Source organism: Pseudorca crassidens, chromosome 9 (assembly GCF_039906515.1).
Source record: "Pseudorca crassidens isolate mPseCra1 chromosome 9, mPseCra1.hap1, whole genome shotgun sequence".
Taxonomy (NCBI): Eukaryota; Metazoa; Chordata; class Mammalia; order Artiodactyla; family Delphinidae; genus Pseudorca; species Pseudorca crassidens.
This window is the reverse complement of record NC_090304.1, coordinates 40,811,450-40,832,496: the sequence shown is the minus strand read 5'-3', so window position 1 is coordinate 40,832,496 and position 21,047 is coordinate 40,811,450. Positions and strand designations below refer to the sequence as shown.

The following is a 21,047-nucleotide window of genomic DNA, read 5'->3' as shown; positions in this document are numbered from 1 at the left end:
GGAGAGAATGAGTCAGTGAGTGAGTGACTAGTTCATTTGTTGCCCCCTAAAAGCCCCTAGGTCAGTTTGCCTCCCTGTTCTGTATCTCTAGAACATGAGGGTCATAGACTTTTCCATCCTCTATATCACCTTTCCAATCATGTTGTCGTGAATGAAAAACGTTGCCTGCCATGTCAGTAAACAAAGGATGTTGCAGCCATCAAGCCACTATAGCCGCCCGCAAAGGTGAGCCCCGAGGGAACTCAGGATGGAGAAAAACGGGCTGCCCGCAGTCAAGCCCTCAGCCTCTGCAGCCACCCTGAGGGGACGCAGGATGGGAAAGCACGGGATACTGGCCCTAGATAGCTAAGGTACATATCAAAGGAATGATTTCAGTGAGCCCAGACTCTTGCATCTTCCCATACACAGTAAAGTGCTAAATTCATTAACCTGAGATGTCTGGTTATCTTTATTTAACAGTAATGTTGTGATGTTCTGACTATTTGGTCTTTGTTGCAAAAACTCCTCTATATCCTGGTTCCTCCTTTACCTTTTTGGAGCAGTCTCTCAGAGCTGTTCTGAGAGGCTGCCTCCCAGACTGGAAGTCCTCAGTTTTGTCCGCCAAATAAAACATAATTCTCAATTTTTAGGTTGTGCATTCTTTTCAGTTGACATTGTTCGTGGGGCACTCCCTGGGGAGGTGGAATGGTGGAGGCATGTGGAGTCTTCTGCAGAGGTATGGCAGTAAGTGCCTGCTGCTCTTTCAGATGTGTAGCTGGTATATGTCAGGCGCTGGTAATAAACCAGACACGAGGGATGTCCCTCACAGGACTTGGAGAGTTCAGACAAACATACAAATTGCAATAGAATGTTATTAGTGCTCCGATGGAGGATGCACAGAGAGGTGGGGGTCCTGGGGGGCAGCTGATAAGCTCTGACTGAGGCTCTTCAGAGAAAGTAACACGAGAGCCGGGTATTGCAGGGTTAATAGGAGCTTGCCAGGTAGAGAAGAAGGAAAGGGAATTCTGATCTGAGAGGAATTGTCTGTGCAAGGCCATGGGGGAGACTGTAAAAGAGAGCCACGCTTGAGAAACAGGAAGGTTGAGAGTGCCTGGAGTATAGTGTGTCTATGGTGGGGGTGCTAAGATATGAGGGAAGGTGGAAAAGGGAGATGTGTGGGAAGGGAGGCTGGGGCCAGATCTTGGACACTCCCCATCTGAGCCTCAGGAATTTTAACTTATGGGGGAGTGGTCCGTGGGGGCACACTGAGGACTCACGCAGGGGAGTAACAAGATATATGTATAGAAGGTTCTCCTGCATTGTTCGGGGAATGGGATGCGTTGCTGCCTTGGAGAGCCAATATGGCAGCATCTATAGAATTTCACTCCGACTCCTGGGGGTCTAGGGCATAGAATGAAGATACTGGTTATATAAGGGCATATGTGTTTATAGTGGTCAAGAACTGGAAAAGTGAGTTCCCAGCAGTGGGAAAATGGTTTAATAAATTGTGGTATATCCACAAAGTGATTTTTCATCTATCTATCCATCTATCTATCATCTATTCAAATTCTTTACAAAATATAATAGTTATTTTTCATGACGGGAGAGGGAGAAAGAAAGGATATTGGTAAGCTTTTATTTTTAACAATTTAAAAAGCTGTAAGAAACCACATGCACAATTTGCATAAACAGTATAAGCTTTGTGGTTAAAAATTACATTTAAAAACCTCATAGACAAACAGCTGCATTGTTCAGAAAGTCCTACTCCTCATTAAATAACAGTAAATATGAAGGCGTGATTTTAACCATGATAATTGGAGCATTCCGCTATCATTTCAGTCCTACTTGGTACCTTGGCCCTACTTACCTGGCCTCATCAATGCCTTCTGGGTGCTGGCTGTATTGACTCAGAATAAAAGCCAAATCCTCACCTTGTCCCACACAGCTCCATAGGGTCTGCTCACCTCCGCCCTCCACTGCTTTCACCTCAAGTCCTCCATCCCACTCTCTGCCAGGTTAACTCTTGTCTTTCTCACACATCTCAAGGACACTTATGCCTCAGGGCCTTTGCACTTGCTGTTCTCTCTCTCTGAAACAATTTCCCCCCAGATATCTACATGGCTCACTCCCTCATGTCCTTCATGTCTTGGCTCAAAGGTCCCTTCCTCAGTGAGCCTTCTCTGAACCACTTATTTTACATTGCAATGCCTACTCCCCCTTTCACCCCCACAACTCTCTATCCTTTTTCCCTGTTCTTTTCCTTCAGAGCACTGACCACCTCCAATGTATTGTATGCATTGCTTATTTATTCTGGAAATTACTTTGGAAGTTGACTGTCCTCTCACTTGTATGTAACCTTTACAAGGGAAATGACTTTTATCTACTTGCTTGCTCTTATAGCCCAGCTTAGAACAGTACTTGGTACATAGTAGGCACTGAATACTGTTTTGTGGAATGAGTGAATGACTAGTGGCAGGTGGAGAATGGCTGGAGGCAGGTAAGATTAGCAACAGAAAGACTAGTTTGAACACTGTTACAAGCCAAGGCAAAGGGACTTGAGCCCAGCCTTAAAGGTTAAGTGTGTATGTCTTCTTCTGTCATAATCTTCGAATGATGTTGAAATCTATTGTTTTTTAACTTCTCATTACTATGTCTTGATTCTTTAGGCAGATCAAAAGCTCCATGAGAGGGGAGGTGTGGCATGTTGATCTCCACTTTTCCCACAGTGTCTGGCACTTATGTGATATTAAATATAATTCATTCAAGCAACGTTCAAAGCTTTGTTAATGATCTGATATTACTATTATTTGATTAAGTGAATTTTAGAGTGAATTTTATTTGACAAAGATCTTAAGATCTAATGGATATTCTCATGCTGTTGTACTAAATAGAGTTAATTTTGTTCCATTACAAAATTAGTATATATGCTTATGAAAGTAAATTTGGAAATTAGAGAAAGGTTGAAAACAAATGAAAAATCTTTTCGTTTCACCACCCATAAAGAACCACTAGCATTTTAATATTTCTTTTAAATATTTTTTCTAGAGATAGCTTTTAAACATAGTTATAATAATCGTGCTTACATTTCTGCATACTGCTTTGCATACTGTGGGTTTATTTTATTAGTGCACACATTTTTCTTTGCTATAAACTTTTGGAAAGCATTATTTTAAATAAGTGCACATTATATAACCATGCAGCTGTACCGTAGCTTACTTGACGTAGCTAATATTTGATATTTAAGCTATTTCTATTTTCCTCTTATTGTAAAGATAATCTGCTACTCTGTCAGATTTCATTGTCTGATTTGTCTGGTCATCTGCCCTCAAAACATCTTACTATCTGTAAGATGGACATAATGAGAAATAAGAGGATTAAGGTAAGTGAATGCAAGAAACAGTGATGAGCATATAGTAGGTGTTTAGTAAACACCAGATGGCTTGGAATTGAAACCTTTGGAAATTGTGGAGTGTTAATAGCCTTCATGGCACTGTTCCCCGGCTGCAGGCTGCACCTGATGCAGGTGGATTCGGTCCAGCGCTGGATGGAGGACCTGAAGCTCATGACGGAGTGTGAGTGCATGTGTGTCCTGCAGGCAAAGCCCATCAGCCTGGAGGAGGATGCACAGGGAGACCTCATCCTGGCAGGCGGTTCTGGCCCCGGAGACCCCCTGCAGCTGCTGCTCAAGCGGGGCTGGGTCATCAGCACTGAGCTGCGTAGGATCGGGCAGAAGCTGGCCCAGGACCGCTGGGCGCGTGTCCATAGCATGAGCGTGCGACTGACCTGCCACGCCCGCTCCATGGTCAGCGAGTACAGCGCTGTTAGCAGGAGCTCCTCGCAGGAGATGGGCCAGGTGGGTTGCCTGGCATGGGCGTGGGTGGGCACACGGAATGGGGTTGCCTTTTAGAAGAGTGGGTCTGAATTGTGGAGAGTCCTAACTCTTCTTGTCTCAGGGACCTCTCTCCACTTCCAATGAAGCAGGGAAGACAGTAAGGACCTTTACTGAGTATCTGCTCTGTTCTAGATGTTGTGCTAGATGTTTTGACATACACCTCATTTACCTTGAACAACCTCTGAGGCCAACATAACCACTGAGAGACACCGTGCAATGGTTAAATACACCCTCTTTAATGCCTGCCTGCTCAAGTGTCAGCTCTGTCTGCTGTGTGACCTTGCCAAGTTACTTAACTTCTCTGTGCCCCAGTTCCATCATCCTAATGAGTATAATAATAGCATTTATTTCATAGATGTGTTGTGAGGGCTGAGTCCTAATTAAATTAAATTAATTAAAAATATTAGCTAGTGTTGTTGTCCTCACTTTATAGATGAGGAAACAGAAACTCAGAAAGCCTAAGTAACTTGCCCAAAGTTATGCAGTGAATGGTATAAGCCGGATTCAACCTAAGGCTGTGTAATTCCAAAGCCCATGGTTTTGAATCTCTTCCAAGTCCAAAGCAAACCACTGAAAATCCCCCTTTATTTCTCTTTCTTCTGGCATCTCTTTGCACCTTAGTTCTCTACCCTTTTCCTTGCTCCACTTTGCAGACAGTAAACTTCTATTCATTCTTTAAAACCCAGCTCAAATGCCCCTTCCTCTCTGAAGCTTCCCAGATCCCCCAGCATAACTAATTGCTCAGTTTTCTTTTTTTGAGCCCCCAAAGCAACTGATGATGATCTCTTTTGCCATCCATACCACATTGTGTTATAGTTTACGTGCCTGTTTTACAAATTGGCTGATTTGATTCTTCATCTTTATGCCCCAGAGGGTCCAGCTCAGCAGTTGGTCCTCGACCAGTGCTCACTGAATTGAATAAAATTGATCTATTTTTCGGCAGATTGAAAAGCTGCTAATGGAGAAGTGCTCAGAGCTGTCAGCGGTCACTGAGAGGTAAATCTGGCCTCTGGGTGAATCTAGACAGGGTCTGCCAGCCAGTCCTCAGGCAGGGAAAGGGGCTGGCATCTCCTCCCACAGGGACAGTGGGAGTGGGGAGGCCTGGTGGTGGTCTGGGAGTTTCCTTTTGCTGACTTTTATCAGCAACCTTAAAAGTCTCCCTTGGGATTTTCTGCTCGCTTTTCAGGCCTGGGAGAATGCAAAAGGCAGAGGAGAGGCCTGGGCATAGGAAGAAAGAGGATTCTTGAGGGTTGGTAACAAGGAAAGAGTTTACCCCAGCTTTGGGAAGCCCCTTGATCTCCAAAGTCAAGACAAGGTGAAAGCAGACACACCTTTACACTCACGTACACATTGACGAGGATTTCACAGACATGCACGGATATATAAACATACACTCACACGATCACAGAAACACACTCACAATCTCTTCGTATCTCACATACATAAACACACATACGTCTACACTCAGAAACGTACACACACTCAACCTTGTCTGTCTGCACACCTGGGTGCGTGTTGACACCCTCCCTCACCCCTTCCAGCCCCCAGGCCCTAGAAGAAAAACCTGGAACTTGACATTCCTAGGACTGCCATGGGGTCTTTGGCCTTCCGTTGTGAAACATTCTCAGGTCATAGGGCTGGATTTGACCTTGGTCTTCCTGTGTGAGTGGAAAATCCCCAAAGGCTCCTGTCTGCACGCTTTAGGTAGCTATTTCTTAAAGGGTCACAGGCATTGCCATATACATTTAGAGTGAGCAAGGCATACCTGGCACACCAGCAGCCCTCCTCTATGACTCCCGTCCACCATCCCTAGACCCTGGCCGCAATGATGGCAGGTTCTCCCAGGGAGAAGCCCAGAGGTATGGATTTGACTGCTTTCTGATGGCCTTTCTTCCTGGCAACATGGACTGTTAGCTCCTATTGCAGGCCAGCACTTCTTTGAACACTAGGAAGCCAGGGGACAAGCCAGCCTTGGAATATTCCATCTCTGACTCCCCAGGAGCTGATGTCATTTTCCCAGGCCACTTACATCGCCACCAGACCTGTTGCAGGCCCGGATCTGTCCCCTAAAATGGCTCTGGGCTGAGTGCCTGCCCCTTACAGTGGCCCACCCAGGGTTTCTTTCTCCAGGTGCCTCCAGGTTGAGAATGAGCACATCCTGAAGTCGATGAAGGCCTGTGTGAGTGAGACCCTGAGCACGCTGGGCCAGCACTTTGGCCAGCTGCTGGAGCTGGCCCTGACCCGGGAGGTGCAGGTCAGTGTGGACTGGGCAGTGGAGGTGGGCAGAGGGACTGGGCCCGGCTCGGGGAAGCTCTAAAGTGGGCTTTCTTGGGGGACATCCTCCTCAGACCACCAAAGCGAACTCCAACACCTGAGAGACAGGACTGTCAGAGCTGAACGGAGCCTTCCTGACCATCTAGCCCAATTCTGCATTTTCAAGATGTGAAAACTAGAGCCCAGAGAGGGCAGATACTGACCTAAGGTCACACAACAAGGCAGTGGCAGGGCCCAGCGTCTCCCAGTTGCACTTTCAGTGTTGCTACCACCACCTTAAATCTTCTCTGTTGAGTTATTGTTCACAGTGCACACAATAGATCCTTATATTCCTGAAAGACTTAGGGCACCTGCTGGGAACAAGTCAATTCTGAATATCCTGGCAATAGAGAAGAATCTAGGAAGGTCAGCTAGTCTAGCCCCTGCCTCTAGGGAAGGTGGTACTTGATTTCAGAAAGAACGAGGGCTTTGGAACCTGACAGATCTACTTTCAAATTGTGGTTTATCATGGGACCTTGGTCAAATTCCTTAATCCATAGCCTCATTTTCCCCATATATAAAGTGAAGACCTTCCCTAGAAGAGAAGTGAGAGGACTAAGCAAACAACGGATGAAAAGTGCTTAGCACTTTTGGATTAAATACATATTATTTCCTTCTCTTGCCTTTTCCTATTTTTAAAAGCCTCCCAGAAAAGCTGATTCCATATGGTTTGCATTAGGAAAGGTATTTGCATGTTATTTATAGTTACAGAAATATTGTGTTACATATTTGCCATTCTTTTCCCACCACCAAATAAGAGCTTTCCACAAATAACAAATCCCTTCCCATATCGGCCTCTCTCCAAACTTGGCCTTTCTATCTATCCCAGAGTTTCCTTTCTCTCTTCCCAATGTGTCTGGCTCGTCTTGTACACAGCACAGGCCCTTCTGACCTGGTTCACTTGCTGGTCAGGGTAGCTGGCCCTGTGCAGCCTCACCCTCCCAACCCAGAAGGGTCTGCGGAGTTCACTCTCCCTGCCCCGAGAGTCTGGGACAAGGGAAGGGAAGGGCCAGGGTTGGGGCCCTGGAGCTGGCACGATGAGCAAATGTTGACAGTCACGCGTACCGGCAGGTGGTGGTTCAAGCTAAGGCCAGTGTCCCAAATGGAAGTCTAGAGGGACCCAGTGGAACATGGGGCCGAAGTGGGTGAAGAAATTGAAGGAGTGATGAGCGAGGGTATTGAAGTTAGCGGTGGGGAGGAGAGGAGCCTGGAGGAAGTTTTGAGCAGGAGCTCAGGTGCCCGCTGATGCTTTTTATGCCATTTTGGTGCCCTCTTGCCTGGCAGTACCAGGTTCACTTAAAAGGGCTTAAAAGAGTTCTGTTGGATTGTAAATGGAAGCCAGCTGGGGTTGGAGGTAGTCCTTAGCTCTTTCCACCAGGGGCAAAGGGTAGCTTGTCTTTTTGATGCTCCAGGTCACAGATTCCTGGGAAAAGCTCCTTGGGCTGTCAGGAGCCGACTTGGGCTTTGTGGACTAGGTATCTGATTTCCTGGGGCACTGCGTCCATTCTGCTTTTTCCTCGTCCTGACCTTGTTTGGTGTGGAATTCCTGACCCGGTGCTTCTACTTCCCTGGCTAAATCCTGCCCCATTTCCAGTCTGGCCACCTGCCTCATTGATGCTCAGCTTGGGAGCTGTTAGATCAGCTGCTTTTCTCTTAGAATTGAGCCCCCCATTGGTCTCCCTCTCCTGGTGGGGGAAGCAGCGTCTGTCCTCCATGCCTCTGCATATTTGTTAGTTTCTTGACAACCCCCTTTCCCTCCCACATGCCCAGTGGTGTCCTCTAAGCCCTCCTTTGGGCTGAGCTTGCTGTGCTCTTAATATTTCTTGGTTGACCTTTAGCATCCTTTTACATTAGAAAGTTTCCATACAAAACAGTGGTGACATAAAGAGATACACTGGCTGAAGGCAGGGTAAGCTGTTCAGTGTTGTGAGCATGTGTTTCCTAAACAGGTAACTCAAATCCTGTTCTCTAGTATATTAGTAATTATACAAGGATCCTACGCTTGGGGTATCTTGACATAAATGAAATTAAGCTTATTTTTTTGCATCAGCATTTCTCTTATGATGTGTTACTGTGTGTTGCAAGTCTTCTAAAAGGTCCTCACACATTCATAGTATTTCTTGTCTGACCTATAGTTTCCATAAACAGGGATTTTGCTTTCTTTTGTCCATGAATATATATCTAGTGACTAGAACAGTACCTGGCATACAGCAGGCATCTAATAAAGATTTATTAATGAATGAATGTTAAGCAGTGTGTTCCAAACTTACCTAGTCACAGATCTTTTTTATTCTTAAAACACCCATTTATTCTGGGATGCTGGTGTTTCAGGAAATGCAATTTGGGAAATGCCTTTTTTGCACTAGGGAGCCATGTAGGCTTTTGAGCAGAGGAACAGTACTCTTTCCATCCGCCCTCCATGCCCACCACAAAAACACAACACATGGTGGAATGGTGCTTACAAGAAGGGCAGTGATAATATAGCACTACTCTGCACTGGTCTGCTCCATCCTGGAATGTTATGTCCAGCTCCAGACCCCAGATGTGTTATTGAGACAATGATTGTGCTCAGAGGAGCTTCCTAGGAGGACGGGGAAGGGCCGAAGATTAAGGTATGTGGGGAATAGCTGGAGGAGCAGGGATGTTTAAGAATGGAAACTCTGCTACCTCCAAAGGGAAGAAGGACCTTGGGCCAGTGAAGTGAATCTATAGGACATTCCATGGAAAAAGGGGTTGGCAAAGCAATAGGGCTGCCCCGCAGTAGAAGGGGCTGCCTTAGGAACTCCCCGTCACTGAGGTGGGAAAGTCATGCCTGGGAGGATATCGGCAGTAGATGGAGGTTGGACTGAGTGACTTGCAAAGTTTCTTCCAATCTTGATAGTGTGTAATTCTATGAATATGGGGTAGTGGATTGAGCATGGCATTTGGAGGCATATCAGGGTTCAAACCCTGAACGAGCTACTTACTGCATCTACAAACTTGGGCAAGTTACTTAATGTCCTGTTTCCTCACCTCTACCTTGGGTGGTTGTTAGCATTAACTAAGACAACACAGGAGTCACTGGCACTCTTCTGATTGCATCAGTGGCTTTATTCACTACAGACCTGAGCTACCTTAAGAGACGCTGACAACAAGCTTTGCTAAAAAGAGCCTCCTAATCCGCTAATCACTAATTGTTTATTGAGATAATTTAACTACTTGGTGGGCTTGGAAAGTTAAGGCTTAACTGTTAGGAGCCACCAATGGGAAATTAATGAACATTAAGGATTAAACTTTCTCGGATTAAAGGATTAGCCATGTGGGAGGTAAGAGAAAAAAGCTTGATTTAGAAAAGATGATTTACTTGAAGACGACTTCTAGGGGACTCTCTGTTGAATAAATCAACTCTCACCTGTACCTCTGAATCCTCGATTCCGCTTCATGTGGGTAGACTGTATATGCATTCATCCTTTCATGCCATCAATCAATGTTTATTTTCATTTAAAATATCACCTTTATTCTAATAAAACTGGTTAGGGACTGTATCTCTGGCTGTGTGGCTGAAGTGAACTTGTTAAAACTTCATCTCACCCCTAAACTTCCCCTTCCTGTCCCAGACAGAGCTGGTCAACCTCAGGTCTCACCTGGGGCACAAGCACCTATCTGGTGACAGAGGTCAGACCAGAGGGACACGTCCTAAGAGGAAAGAGGCAGCCGCTAAGCTAAACATACTCAGTTCCTTCTTCCAAACTCACTAACTCATCCTTGCCCTCTCGGCAAGGTGACATGGAAGGGTGGGGACTGAGGCCAGCAGAGGTGGTGTGGCTGAAATCTCTCCCTGGTGGAACAGAAGGAGTGGGGACCAAGTATTACCCCTCAGTGTTCACAGTTCTTGTCCTATTATCTTATTGGCCCCATCTATCTGGCTGTGGTCAGGCAGGAGTGTGGCTGGGCCCTTTGGAGGAGGAGGTCACCTGCCTGTGAGGCAGACTTTTCACACCTTCAGGAAGCCATCCCCCCAAATAACAAACTCTACTCCTTTGTGGATCCTTCTGGAATCCCAGTGGGCAAAGTAGACTTTGCTCCCAGAAGGCTTGGAAATGACTTAAAATATTACATTCATTAAATTGACTCTAAAGAGATTTTGTAACTAAAGCTCAAAATTTGCTTTCCTGTTCTTTTTCTCATTCTCAGATTTTGCTCAGCTATGTTGTCCAGTATAGGTAATCAGAGGCTGCAATGGGATTAAACAGTAAGATAAAGATAATCCAAACATACTTGCCAGGATGAGAAATATAAAGATGTTCAAAATGTTAAAATGGTCTTCTATCTCATTTTAAAGTTCCCTGGGAGAAAATAAAGCGAAAGAAAGAAAGAAAGAAAGAAAGAAAACCCAAATCTGAATACCTCTACTCTTAGGAATAATTCAAAGCCCTCGATCCTTAGGTTAATAGAATTCTCTTTAATTTTCTTATTCTCCTCTTAGCCAGGAGGGTCTCATCCCAGTGTGTGTGTGTGGAGTCATGTTTCTTTGGGCAGCTACAGCCCAGGCTGTCTCTCCAGCAATGGGAGGGATTTTTTCAGGGCTTTTCAATTTGTACTGGTCTTTCCCCACGATACTTGAAAGGGTCCAAAGAGTTAGTACCTTGGATACACAATATTATCACAGCACTACTGCTGCACTCACAGAGAGTTAAAACAGGCCAATCTTCAATCCTTAGGGCAGGAATTCCAGTCAACATGTCTTCCTAAGACTCTGTCTTTAGGGTTGCTGAAGACCTTAACAGACACTCATCTGCAGTTGAGAGAAAGAGGGTGGGTGACAGATACTGTCTTGGTTGCATCTGCAACAGGATGTCAGTTTATTTCAGTTGTCCACAGTCCACAAGGATTTGTGAACATACATTCACGGGGGGAAAGCATCCACCACAGGTTAATTGTGGTACGATGCTTACCATATATGGGAGAAAAATGTCTCCTTTTTCATAGAAGGGCATGTGATACGTTTATCTTCTTCCTGCAAAGTCAGGCATTTGTAATTCCTTCACAAGGACTTGTTTGATTTGCACTCTTTGCCATCCAGCATTTTCAACATTTCTTAATTTCAAGAGTCCCTCCAAACTTTGCATTTCTGCCACCCCAGGCTACACTGATTTCGGCTGCTTGAAGTGACTTGGGCCAGTGGTCTACTGCTTCAGATGCATTGCATTCTCTGGGTTCCCAAAGATTTCCTAGGAGAAATGCAAGCACGTATACTTTTAAGGAAATCAATTTCCAGATCTTCAGTTTTCATTTGTTTTCTTTCCTAGAAACAATCCTCCTAATAATACACAGTTTTTACTAGCCCTTCTATTATTTTCCAAAAGAAAGGCATATTCCTCACCCATCCCAAATCTTATAGTGCATTGCCCCTTTTTGCAAAAACCTTGGAGTGCAAATGGGGAGATAAAACAAAAAAGAAGCCTACATTCATGAACCATAAACCTTTAGGCCTCCATGTATTTCCATGTTTTTAATATTTCTGTTGAGAAAAGCATTAGAAATTGTGTATTTTGTCCAGTGTGCAGATTTTCTGAATCTAGAAATGTGGTAGAATGGTAGTGTGTGTGTGTTTGTGTGTGTGTGTGTATGTGTGTATTGGAGGGTTGGTTGTGAAAGTTTCCAATTTATCTTATCCCTTCTATTTCCATTTATTCTCAAATCGTGCATACGTCTTGAGGGACATTCTCCTTAGACAAAGCAAAGAGAGCACAGGTAGGACAAATCAAACACTCAAAATGGCTTTTGGGGGGCACTTTTTTTTTTTTGCGGTACGCGGGCCTCTCACTGTTGTGGCCTCTCCCGCTGCGGAGCACAGGCTCCGAACGCGCAGGCTCAGCGGCCATGGCTCACGGGCCCAGCTGCTCCGCGGCATGTGGGATCTTCCCAGACCGGGGCACAAACCCGTGTCCCCTGCATCGGCAGGCAGACTCTCAATCACTGCGCCACCAGGGAAGCCCCAGGGTTTTCTTGTTATGCTCCTGAAGTCTGTTGCCTTATGCACCTACTGAGAATCCGTCCCTCTGCCATGTGCTTCTCAGAACACCGTCTTCCCATACCTTTTGACTATTTCCGTCTTGAATAACATTTTTCTGCTATATCTTTTTTTTTTTTTTATTCCGGTAATGAATTATGTCTGCAGTTTTCTGTCTCCCTGTTAATCTCCCACTCCCTTCAGGGAGACTCAGCTGAGTTTCTCACCTTTTGCCCTGCTTCTCACGTGGGTCTCTTTTCTTCTCTAACTCACAGAATGAGCACTATTTACTCAACTGAGCAGCATTCGCACTTTGACTCCTCTTTCCTTTCTGACAGATTCTTTTGTTTTCCAAAAGTAATCTTTTAGATTTTAGGATTTCCCTTATTGGGAGAAATAAAATCAGTTAAGGTCTGGATCTGCCCTAAACCTTTAGTTCTAAGTGATCTTATCCATTTTTGCCTCTCTCAATTGGATATTCCCACCCAGGAGATATTTTCCCATCAGACCAGTAGCTAATCCAAGCCTGGATTCAGTTATTATTTTGTCTGTCTCCTCTTTATTATGTCTAGTCTTTCTGAGCCTTTCTCCAAGTCCTAATTCATGCATTTCTCCAAAATGTTCTCTTGGGACACAGGCGATACTATATCCTTATGTTAAAACCTTTTCACTTGAAATTTATCTAGTAATCCTTTGAATATTTCATGCTGATCTCTGTAATTTTGTCCTGTATCTAGAACTCTATTAACACAACAGACAACTCTAACAACAGTTTTTAATATTATATCTCACAATGTTAAGGGTAGAGAATTTCAGTAGGGCTTCGCTGACTAATTCTTCTGCTCCCTGTGGCATCAGCAGAGGTCGCTTGGAGGTATTCAGCTGGCAGATGGTTTAGAGAGTCTTAGAAAGTTTCATCACATGTACGGTGCTTTGGAGGGGATGGCTGGAAAGCTGGTCTCAGTTGAGAGCAATTGATCAGGGGTCCTACACATGGCACACGGCATCTCCAGCATGACAGTCTCAGAGTTATCAAACTTCTTATCTGGTAGCTTAGGACTCTGAAAAGAATGTTCCAAGAAGCCTGAGTGGCAGCTTCAAGGTTCCTTATGACCTAGCCTTGGAAGTCCTGAAACGTTACTTCTACCGAGTGCTGGCTTCTGTTCATCAAGGAAGTCACTGAGGCCAGCCCAGATTCAAGAGGGGGGGAATTAGAACCCACCTCTCTATGGGAGGAGCAGCGAAGAATCTGTGGCCATCTTTAATCAACCCATGTATATGTAATCCCTTTGCATGGCTGGGCTGCCCTAACTGTATCTAAGACTATGGAGTCTCTATCTGAAGCTTTAGAAAGAGGCTTCACAGTATTTTCTTGCCTCCTTCTGAGGAACTTATTCCAGGCTGATGTTTGAGAGTTTGCCCCTGCTGATAAATTTCACTGGGCTGCAGTCACTCTTTCTGATGGAGAAACAAAAATATATCCCCCTTTTCAAATTCTTTATTTAGAGTAGTTAGATTGTGTGTATCTCCTTAACCACCACCCCCCCTGTTTTTTTAAATCCCTTTCTCTTCTTCTTCAAGATCCTATATTTTTTTGTTTCGTATCTGCCTGGTCTGTCATAAAAAAATTCTGTCATTCAGTTTAATCGGTCTATCTTCCTTCATTTTGTTTCCATTCTTTCACCACTCTTCTCATGATAGAGGGTGAAGCATATTTTTGAAAATTCACCAATTCCTCCTCGATTACCTGAAAAAACTTGATTTTAGAGACTGTGTTCATTTGAAACTAATACCAAGATAGGATTTGATAAGAAACATCTATGAAGGATAGAGGGAAGGAAGCAGGAGAAGGCAGTGGAAAACCATGTTGCAGGGCTGATAACTGAGAGAGAAAAGGGGGAGGAAGACTTGAGTAGGAAGAGATGGAATTTTCAAGCCAAAGTCACCTGGGAGAGGAGGCCCCTGCCTGCAGTCATGGACTCACAGCAGTGCCCCTGCTGTGCTGAGTCACAGCTGGGAGTAGCTCAGGGGAAGTATGGCCTCGGTAGGAACATGGTGGTGGATCTAGGTGGGGCTTTCTAGGTCAGCTCTGCCCCCTGCAGCAGAAGCTCTGGCTGCCACAGGGCAGAACATAGTAGATGCTAATGGAAGCCCGGGTGGAGAACTGTGCTCCAGTTTGGTGAGAGCTGCTCATGAGGCTGGATTTCCTCCTTGTTTTGAGACTTCCATCTCCACTAGCCCCTGGGAGGTCCTGCCGGCACTGAGGGACATGGATTCACTGACTTTGGTAAATAGGGAGTCAGATTCACAGGGGTTAAGGTCTAACTCCACCATGTACCATATGTGTAACCTTGGGCAGATTTCTGTGTCTGTTTTCTCAACTCGGAAGGAAATCTTGAACAAACTTTTGAGAGCCCTTCTAGCTCTGACGCCTTCCAGCTCTGACGCATTGTGATACTTAGAGCCTTGATGATTTCCGTGGAGCCTTTGATCTCTTCTCTTTCCAAATTTATCCTTGTGAAAAGGATGTTTACAACTTTTCATTGTCAGAGAGCTGACTCACTGAGACAAATCTGAAGTGTAATTATGGTATATGTGAGTATAGACGTTAACAAGAAATTATCCTCAGACATAAATGGTCTAATAGCAGAAAATGATTGCAAAAGACAGTGGGTTTGAATAGTTTAACATAATGCTAATTTGCTTCAAGTAAAAACACTGATCAGGAACATTAGGTAATTATCATTTAAGTACAGGACCCCAGGATATGAAATCTGCATTTTCATGTTAGCACTGATATCACTTATATAACTGCTTGCAGCAAAGATAGGGAATGATTCTAAGTACATTCATTATACAGATTTGCAGTGACAAATCTTGGTTATTAATTTTACCTTTTGTTAAATATCTTACAAGCGGCATCTATCCAATCAGGAAATAATTTTTATATTTAATGTAGTTTGATTAATTACACACAATCTTAGACTGCTATATGTAGAAGATTGGCATTTTGCTATGTGTGAAGAATTCTGAGTTTGAATAAAGAAGAAAAATGGAAGAGCTATTTACCTGGAGACTCAAACCCCTTTAATTTAAATCATTTTACAAATGGGGAAACTGAGGCCTAGGGGGTTTATCTCAATTGCCCAAGATCTCAAGATAAAAACTGTTAAGAATTTTATTTTGCTTCCATGTGCCAGATACCTTTAGAAGTTCTTTATATATATTAGCAACTTTAAAAGATGGGTACAACAACCATAAGAGATAGACACTGTTATTTCTGCCGTCTTACAGATGAGGAAACTAAGGTGCAGAAGGGCTGAGTTACTTGCTCTAGGGAGCTTAGAAGTGGCAGAGCCAGAATTTGAACCCAGGCAGTTTAGCTCTGGAGTCCATACTTTTAACCATATACATACTTGCTCATCAATGTAGTGTGTTAAAAAAGGCAGGCTGGCACTGGAACTGAGATCTCCTAGTTTCCTTGTGTCTTTTCCATAACACCAGAATGAATTTGAAACAAATCCATTTTCATATTTTAAAATAAACACGGCAACTGAAATTGCACAAGTGGCTTCCCAGAGGTCCTACTTTCTCGCACGAGGCCCCCAAAGGCAAGTCTCCCCAGTCTCCATCTCCACAACCTCCCAGGAGAAACTCAAGCAATGAACATTAATTAGCAGGTAGGAGTCATCTCTAATTGATGAATCACAACCTTCAAAACAAATGGCTGATTATGAAGTGGTTTCAAGTTCCGTGAAAAGCTTTCTCCCAGAAATAAGCTAAACTCTTCTAGGAATAATCTTCATATCCCATTTGTTGATGAATTTTCCATTTGCTCTTCTTCCTGAGCCTCCCAGGGTGCTGTGCTTGGTCATTCCCGGCCCTCTTACCACCAGCCTTAGATTCTTCAGCCATAATTAGTGGCATTCCTCACTGAGCTACCCAGTCTTTGACAGGATACCAGGTTGCTGTGTTGGCCTGGCTGTCCACCTAAGGCAAATGTCCTCTGAGCAGGAAGATACTACAGAGTAGAATGTTTCTCTTGACTCATCTCCTGAACCCATCACCCAGCGGGACTTTGCCATTAGCTAACGGCCATCCAAAATGAGCAAATTCTTTGGTCATATCTGTAGCAACTCATTGGTTTTCAAGTTGATGGTTTGTTTATTTCACCGATGGTTTCTGTTCTCATCAGGAGCCAGTAGAATAGCAAAAAGGTGCTTGCTGAGCCCATCAGTGATGAGAGTTGATTTTCTGATTGACTAGAGTGGGGCGCATTTTTTGTCCATGCCCCAGGGGTATGAAATTATCCCATATTTCTGAAATGTAGCTCAGACCTCATCCTGACTCATGTCTTTCCCTAAGTTAGAACCTCATCACCCCCATCATGGGGTAGTGGAGATGGGGCAGGATTACAGATTTCAGGACACTCTTGGGTATTCCATTAAGGAAGGTGAGCAGAAGGTAGATGAGTGAGTAACCGTCAGACTTTGCTCTCTTTTCTTAGGCACTGGTGAGAAAAATCGATGCCTCCGACAATATCTACACCACAGAATCCACCACAGGGAACCTGTTCAGCCTGACCCAAGAGGGGGCTCCCTTGTGCCGCATCATAGCGAAGGTGAGCTTCATGGATGGGGGCCAAGGTGATGGGCCTGGGGAGAGTGTGAGGAAGCTAGTTTGGTGGGGACAGCTGGCTTAGGAAGCCTGTCCTGGCTCTAGCATTTGCTTGTTATGTAACCTTGGAAGAGTTACCTCCCCTCTCTGGGCCTTGGTGTCTCCATCTTTAATAGTGGCTAACTCCTCTGATTTCATTTCCCACTTGAGACAAGAAGATGGTGCCCCTGGGGCCTCTATCATCTTTCTTCACGAGGTGTCTGTTATAAATATCAACTCTTCTCCCTCATCTTCACATATCCCACCAAACCCAAACCAAACATACCTTCCAACTTAGGTTCTCGGCTGGATCTTAAAAATGCCTGCTGTCACTGCACTATGACATGAAGGAAAGACAAAATTGAGGGCAGTGGTTTTCATTAATTACATGGGAGTTGTAATTCATTAACTTCATGGTCAATTTGCCCCTGCACTCATTCTAAGTGTTGGATCCAAACACTTAGAACAAATATAGGCAATTGGTAGCTCCCTAAGGGGCTTGCTAAGGCCTTCTGTTTTATTTTTGCCTCTTTTTTTTTTTTAAACTTGAGAAATGACATTACCATTGGGGATAGAATAATGATCTAACTGGAATCAAAGTTATATCCTTCAATAGACTTAAGATGTCAGTCACAAGAAGATGCTCCAGCTCTGTGGTTCCCAGTCCTAACCCTGCATCACAATCCCTCAGGGAGTTTTTGGAAAACACAACGTAAATGGTTTGTCGCGCTCCAAGATTTACCGAGGTCCTGGGGTAAGACCCGGGAATCCACATTTTAATAAGCTCTACAGGGGATTCTGAGGCATGGCCACTCTCAGAATCACTGATCTAAGCCTTTAAGGAAATCTGGAACGGGAGGGTAAATGCTTGTCAACTCTGGTCAAGGGAGAAGTAAATTGTATGCAACAGAAATAGCTAACGTTTAAGGGCGCTCTCCACTGTGCTTAGTGCCTTGCAAACGTTATTTCTTTTAAATCATAAAATCATCCAAACAAGTAGTTATCATGTTTTTCCCATCTATAGTTGAGGAAGTGGTTTGAGAGGCTGACTCAAGGTCACACAACTGATAAAGAGTGGAGTCAGAATTAGAACCCAAGTCTCTTGAATTCAGAGTTCATGATCCTAAAGCCCACAGTGGTGACTTCTGGTTCAATCCTTGGTCCATCAGCTTCTTGGGCCAAAGTGTGACTCAAAAGTTCTCAACACTGTAGGCATATTAGCATCACTAGGGAGCTTTAAAAATCTCCACTAGTGGGCTTCCTGGTGATGCAGTGGTTGAGAGTCCGCCTGCTGATGCAGGGGACACGGGTTCGTGCCCTGGTCCGGGAAGATGTCACATGCCACGGAGCGGCTGGGTCTGTGAGCCATGACCGCTGAGCCTGTGTGTCCAGAGCCTGTACTCTGCAACGGGAGAGGCCACAACAGTGAGAGGCCTGCGTACCTTAAAAAAAAAAAAAAAAACAAAACTCCACTAGTAAGTGGCCAAGGTGAATTTGAACCTGGCTGTTTGACAGCAAAGGCTATGCTCTTGTTTGCTGTCCTGAACTGCCTCTCAGCAGCCTGGCTCCCTCCTCTTCCTCCTGTCTGCCTTCTCCTCATCCCCATCCTCCCTTGCCTTCCTCCCCTCTCCACAACCTTTATTATCTACTGCATCCTTTCTATATGTCAAACACTGCACTAAGCTTTCCCTTCATCATCTCATCTCATCCTCCCGATAATCTAATGATGTGTTATAATTATAATTCCCATTTTTAAGAATAGGGAACAGAGGCTCAGAGAGAAATTCATGCACATTAAATGCAGATGGGATTTTAACTAGATCTGCTGACTCCAGAATTTTAATATCAACCTTCTTCTGTCTCCAGTCCTTGGGGGAGAGTAGACGGAGGGTTGATGCAGAGAGATGATTCCATGATGACTCCCATCTTCCCAGCCTGGAAGATGGAGAGACTAGGTCCTCCAGCAAAATCGATGTTTGGGTTTCCAGTCCTGACAGTGACAAAGGGGCTGGGAGTTCCTGGTATGCCCTGCACAGCATCCTCACCTCCGATGCTCAGGAAATATGCCCAATATGGTAACAGATGTGGGGCAGCTTCCCCCAGTGGCCTTCCTCATTCACCTCCTTGGAGCCCGGTGTGGTCTGTCCTTGGGTCCTTCATCCATCTGACCTACCCCCATGAGATGATTTGGGCAACCTGTCTGAGGTCTATCCTCTCATCCCCTTGGGTTCCTCTGATGGCCGAGAAATAAACCCAGTCTTCCCTATGACAGTGGTGGCAAATAATCCCATTCCTTCCTGAGTGCAGAGCACTGAAAACTTCCCTGTGCGTTGTTAGAATTACCCCCTCCTCGCCACTCCAGCTCCTCTATTATCCTCCTCCTACCACTAGCCTACACACCCCTCAAGTGGCCTCCTCCAGCTTTATGACAGCTTACCCTGAGCCTGTCTGAATAATGCATACCATTATACAGCTGGGCTCCGAGCCCAGAGCTTTCTATAAAATTAAACAACCTCCAGCCAACAGTGCGATTCCACGAGCTCAGGCAGCTCCTGGTCCCACTCTAAGCTGAGTGCTTCTTTTCGGTCCTCAATGGGGGCTTCACATTCCATCTCACTTTCTATCTCCTCTCCCTCCCACATATTCCAGCCCTTGGGACACCTTTCATGAGGGTATGAGACACCCTTCTAACCAGGATGCCTTCTGTGACCTGATCCCAACCTGGCTGTCCAGGTCCACCCACCCTCACTGGGTGCTCGGCCCTTTCACAACATTAACTCACTGCTCCTTCAACAGCTGAGTCATGTAGCTGTCACGACCCCATTGTTAACCAAAGATTGCCAGCAGCAGAGCCAGGATTTGAACCAGAATCCCCTCAGTTTGGGTTCAGGATTCCCCCTTCTTCTCCTAGTAGCTAAAAATGCTAAGAAGACCATTTTTCACAGGCTTGGGAAAGGATGTAATGAGAATGCAGAGGCTTAAATATAGTTATGCTAGACTTGGCGTCTCCTGAGCCAAAGGAAGGCTGCCACACTGATCCTGGCTCTCTGCCTCCCATTCTTTGGCGTCATTTCTTCATTGTCTGCTCCAGACGTAAATATCTATCTATCATTGTACATATATAAATAAGATTTGTACTATATATGATTAAATACACACACATATAAACATGCATACATATATAAACATATAAACATATATATATATATATATTTACATCTGGTGGGACGTCATTAATAGCCAACAAGGCTGGCCAGGGAGACTTTAGGACTCCTGTTCTTTCTTCTTACTTTAAAGAGTAATTTGATCTTATGTCAGTGACTCCCTGGGTAAGGTCTTTATGTGCAACCCTTATCAGATGTCCCAGGAACCGTGGGAAAGTAGGCAGGCAGGGATAAAAGACTGTGGAGCAAGAATTCAGAGCGGTATGTGTCTTGTCCCCATACCAGAGCATGTTTTTTATCAGAATAATGATGTGCATTTAAAATCACATCATTTTAAGTGACCCTTTGACCCTTCTATAACCATCCCCTTTCAAATTATGTCAGGAGTTCCTACTCTGTGCTCTTTTAACCCTGCAACCCCTCCCCATTTCAACACACAGCTACCCAGATTTCTTCCTGCTTTTAACGTTGTCTGCCAGACAAGGAACTCAGCATGGACAGGGACTGAGGCAGTGCCCAACAGAGGGTCTGGCATATAATAAACCATTAATATTTTTGTGCTGCCTGAACAAATGTACCAGTCCTTTCCCACCAGATAAACTACCCTAAAAGGAAGGAGGAATATTATAAAATGTCAGAAATTCTGAACTCCCCCAGAATTGGATACTCTCATCTTGGTCCCTGCAGTGGTGAGCCGCCAAACTCTGAGACTGCAAAGGGCCCGGGGCTTATCATCGTGGGCTGTGGGGAAGGGGAGATCTGGGGTGACATTGCAGTGAGGCTGTGCTGGGCCGTAGTGGTCATTGCTGCTTCTTCTGGTTACTCATACATGATCCTTTCAGTCATTCACTGCTACGTCCCTGGGGACACAGAACAGTGCCTGTTTCGTGCATAGTACATTTTTTGTTGAGAGAGTTCTGAAAAATCTGACTGGGGATGGTAATTTTGCTGAACCCACCTCCTTCTTCCTGTAACATCTTTCTCAGTTTGGGGAACCGAGGGCAGTGGGCATAGTTAGAGCCAGGAGTGGCACGGTTACAGGCAAGTGCCC

At 44.8% G+C, this 21,047-nt stretch overlaps 1 protein-coding gene across 2 annotated transcripts in view; it reads left to right on the top strand.

The window, feature by feature from the left end:
- The window catches only part of INSC (INSC spindle orientation adaptor protein), a 123,552-nt gene that overhangs the window by 58,024 nt on the left and 44,481 nt on the right, over window positions 1–21,047 (top strand). For both annotated transcript variants that reach the window (XM_067749794.1, XM_067749795.1), the window contains exons 3-6: window positions 3,487–3,832; window positions 4,815–4,867; window positions 6,002–6,125; window positions 16,684–16,797. In XM_067749794.1, the coding sequence (XP_067605895.1) occupies window positions 3,487–3,832; window positions 4,815–4,867; window positions 6,002–6,125; window positions 16,684–16,797 (637 nt within the window). The remainder of the gene's footprint in view (window positions 1–3,486; window positions 3,833–4,814; window positions 4,868–6,001; window positions 6,126–16,683; window positions 16,798–21,047) is intronic.